Source organism: Tupaia chinensis, unplaced genomic scaffold, assembly GCF_000334495.1.
Source record: "Tupaia chinensis unplaced genomic scaffold, TupChi_1.0 Scaffold150192_1, whole genome shotgun sequence".
In the NCBI taxonomy this organism is placed as follows: Eukaryota; Metazoa; Chordata; class Mammalia; order Scandentia; family Tupaiidae; genus Tupaia; species Tupaia belangeri.
Window position 1 is genome coordinate 52,224 of NW_006210031.1, and position 4,010 is coordinate 56,233.

At 43.4% G+C, this 4,010-nt stretch overlaps 1 protein-coding gene across 1 annotated transcript in view; it reads right to left on the reverse strand.

Annotated features, from left to right (window-relative positions):
- Positions 1 to 1,068: 1,068 nt before the first annotated feature.
- Positions 1,069 to 4,010, reverse strand: part of TENM3 (teneurin transmembrane protein 3) — a 902,368-nt gene continuing 899,426 nt past the window's right edge. The window contains 1 exon segment of the mRNA XM_027769663.1: positions 1,069 to 4,010. This exon segment is cut by the window's right edge and continues 19 nt beyond it. Within this exon segment, the coding sequence (XP_027625464.1) occupies positions 3,890 to 4,010 (121 nt within the window). The 3' untranslated portion in view covers positions 1,069 to 3,889.

A 4,010-nucleotide genomic window follows, 5' to 3' on the forward strand; every position in this document is an offset into this window, starting at 1 on the left:
GCCAATTTCACGGGACATGGCTGCAGCCCAGCCCACACCCAGATCATCTTCTAAGATCTACATTTTACCCACACTGCATTCTCTGCTTTGGTTCAGACATTACTTCTAATGAAAGCAGAGAGTGCGTGAAAGTAGTAATTCACTGTGAGGGACCAGAAGTTGCTGTAATGACTATGTCACTGGACTCCCATGTAGTCGACCGTGGCTCGAGTCCCAGATTGGGTGGCTTAAACTCACATTGGGCGTGTGTACATGCGTGCCCAGGATCCCGAGAGGAGAATGGAGGAGAAGGGATGACTGTGGCGTGGCCATCCCCCCTGGGGGGTGATTTCTCGCTTTTCGCCTCTCTCTTTCTGGTGAACACTATGCGCCCTATAGCAAAAACCTTTCCAAAAAAAAAAAAAAAAGTAATTCACCTGTGATTGTCCGGACTTCCATTTTGGACCATTCAACTCTCATTTGAGAAGATGGACCGTTTGCTCAGTGGAGTGACCTGATTTGTGTTGGATCAACATGTCATCAAGTTGCGGTTGTCACTACAAAGCAAGTGTGACGAAGTCTGCCTTTTCAGACTAACATCAAAGCCTCGGCCTGCCAGCCCAGAACTGCTGAACTCAGCAGCCCCTAATCAGGCGGTCTATATGTAGATTCAGACAGCTCCAGGAGGCTGCGGGTCTATCAGGCCCAAACTGATTATTCTAATCAAGTGTTTTAATTAAGCACACTTATGGCCAGGATCACAGCAACAGGGCCTGCTCTCGAGTAGTAATGGGTGGTTTTTTTTTTTTTTTTAATTCTTCTTTACAGTTCGAGTGTTTGGCTTTGTGGGGGTGTATGTAATGTTTTTCTAAAGTAGGCCAGAGGAGAGTCCCCTGTGAAGGACATGCTGCTGAGTTGGCAGTCTGGCCAGCAGATAAAACATAAATAAAAGAGCAAAAGAAAAGGTTTTGCCAACTAGGTTGCAGATGAATCAATAACCCCAACACCTGCATCTATTTGCATCCTCCGGGTTACACCCCAAAGCAATGCTAGCTGATTGAAAAAATATGTAAACAGACACATTGGGTTGGCTTTTATTGGAATGCCTAGATGCAGTCTATAGTCATCAAGTTATGGAAAAGTCAGGTCACATATAAAGTTAAGAAGGCAAAGGAAAAGAACAATACAAATCAGACAAAATTTACATCTCAAAATATCATGAAAGCATTTTGACTGGCTTTGCCTAAAATACTTTTGAATATCAATTTTTTTTGTAAGCTAATTCTTTTTCATTATACAGCCCCCCACCTACCCCCCCCACCCAACTCTTAGAAAAAGGTCTTTTGTTTACATATTCCCCAAGGTCACTATTTCTTGTAAAAGCATGTCCAGATCACAAGTCTTTTTTAGAAAGAAATAGGCTCATTATATCTACTAAGAAGACACTAATTGGGTTGATTTGACTTCATCTAAAATAAGCACCAGGAAATACGCCCAATCGTTATTTGTCAGTGCCAGCCTAAAGACCAGTCCATGTGGAGAAAGGTTAAGACTATGATGTCGCTTCTGTCATGTGGTACAAGCTTTTCATGGTCAATGCGTCAGAAACATTTCTGAGAATTGAGACTCCGAGCCTACTTCACCCCAAAGTGCTTACAGCAATGCTGAAGACAGTCCTGCACAAGTTCCGTGGAACAGAAACGGCAAACACCTAAGTTAACAAGTTAAAAAATAAAATGGAAAACAGAGCCATGTTTATGTGGTTTGAAATCTCAAGAGTTTTCTAAATTTGGGCTTCCTAATACTTGCCAAAGGATTTCCAGGATAAAAAATATTAATGCTAATCTGTGCTTTCATTCTAATAAAATATCAGCATTCATTAGAAGATTAATTACTTCGGTCTGCTCTACCAAATACACAAAGACAATCATAGCACTGATACTGTAGATTCAGTAGCTATTTTGAAACTTTCCCAGCCAGTCTGTTTAATAAACACACCTACTGTGCAATTTCGAGTATGTGATACATACAAAGCAGTTAGAAAATTATTTTCAATACATCACTGGAACCTTTATATTTACGACATGTTCACTTGCTATGTTTTATCACCATTATACAGAGAGGAAAACAGTGTGTACTATAGCTCAATGAACTGAGAAATCTTTTCTAAAAATATTTGCGTGGCTGAATTTAGTGCTCACGAAAGGGAGTCGTTGGAGTGGCCGAGTCAACACAGAAGTGCAGATGGCGGGGGCGCTTGCTCCTGCACGCGTGCACGCATGTGTGCGAGGGCACGGCTGACAGTTCACGTCCAGCTGACTCACCACCCCAGCTTCCCCGAGGCAGAGCAGAGGCTGCCATTCAAACCAGCTCTTGAGACGGTTTGGTCATGTGGGTTTCTAGGAGCTTTGGGCTCCTTTTTTTTTTGTGTGTCCCTCCTGGTGACCTGAGGGTCCCAACCTATGACTAGCTGAGCGCCCCTGACTGGCTCCATCTGCCTCGCTCCCTGCTGCTCGGTTTCTGCTGTCTTGCCTCGATCTTAGACATATTTAAGGTCACGACTACATCAGATCCTTCCCTCTTCACGAATGTTTCTCGGGCATCTGATGTACTCTGTTCTCCATTGTGAAATGGAGCTTCAAGGAACAGTGATAGCCAACACCCTGTGGTCAGTTGTGTCAACTCCCCATTGACTTCTGGGGCCGAGAGAGGGCGAGCAACCGCCTCCTCCCCCCCTTTTCCTATCTTCCAATACATTCACCAGCCTCGGTTTTTTTCTTCCCCTGTGCCTCTGAGCTGTTAACAGTGAGGACACGGGCTTGATGAAGACAAGAAGGAAGAGAAAGGGGCAGCTCTCTGGTTAGCCACCCGCTCCGGATTGCACTGTCCTATCATCTGGTGATAGAAAGTTGCACAATTTCTGTTTCAACCTAATACAAAAATATTAACACTTCTGGACATTATAGGCATACGTTGTTATATCTCTACAATATAATAATTTATACTGTACAGCTATAACAGATAACAAAAGGTGCAATCCTTGTTAAAAAAATCACACAGTTCACATGTTTTTATCATTTTATTTTTAAGTATAAACTTTTTAAACACTTTACATAAATTAACTCCTCTGAGACTAATATTTGATGTACAGTAAATTGTAATTCATATAAAAATCCATAAACAACTTGTCTCACATAATTTACAAAAAAATCAGGGTTTCCTTTGCTTATCAGTGATAAGGATTGTTATTTGCCAGTTTTTTTGTTTTTGTTTTCCCCCAAGGCAAACCACGTTAGCATTGTAAAATCCATCGCAGGAGTCACTTGTGCCAATGTCCTTTTACAAAGCAGCACAGGGAGCGCAGCTGGGTTGTCTATAAACAGTCACCTTGTCCCACATTTTAAAATGAACAGATATATATCACATCCTAGCAGAGACTACTTCTTGTAAGCAGAGGTCGACAACTCGGTGACACTGTATGCCTTTTTATTGTAGTTAAATACAGTGTCTCAAAGGAACACACGGCCCGGGCAAAATGTTTAGGCCTTTTTTTTTTTTTCCTTTCTTGTATTTTTTTTTTCCTTTTAATACTTTCAGTCCCACTGAGTGCAGCGATATGCATATGTAAACATATTCTTTAAAGCCGATCACCTTTAAGGTCATTCAGAAAAATGCTGTCTTTGTTCGTGTGTGTGTGTGTGTGTGTGTGTGTGTGTGTGTGTAGTAGCAGTATCGTTCTCCTGGAAGGCTCTTCTGGTCGGAGAGTCCGATTCGGATTGTGCTACAGAAAAATCTGAGCAAAGGGGTGTGGTTCAGGCTCAAGAGAAGTGCAGCCAGCCAGCTGGGTCATCTTCGCAGAAGAGGATGCGCGTGCGCCGTCTCTGCGGCAGCCCGCGGGGCGGCCCGGGGGTTACCTCTTGCCGATCTCGCTTTGGCGGAGGAACTGGATGTTGTTGGCGCTGTCAGCCAGCTCCGGGTACTGCTCCACCGAGAGTACGTAGTACCCGTCGTAGCCCTGCACCTTCCCAGCG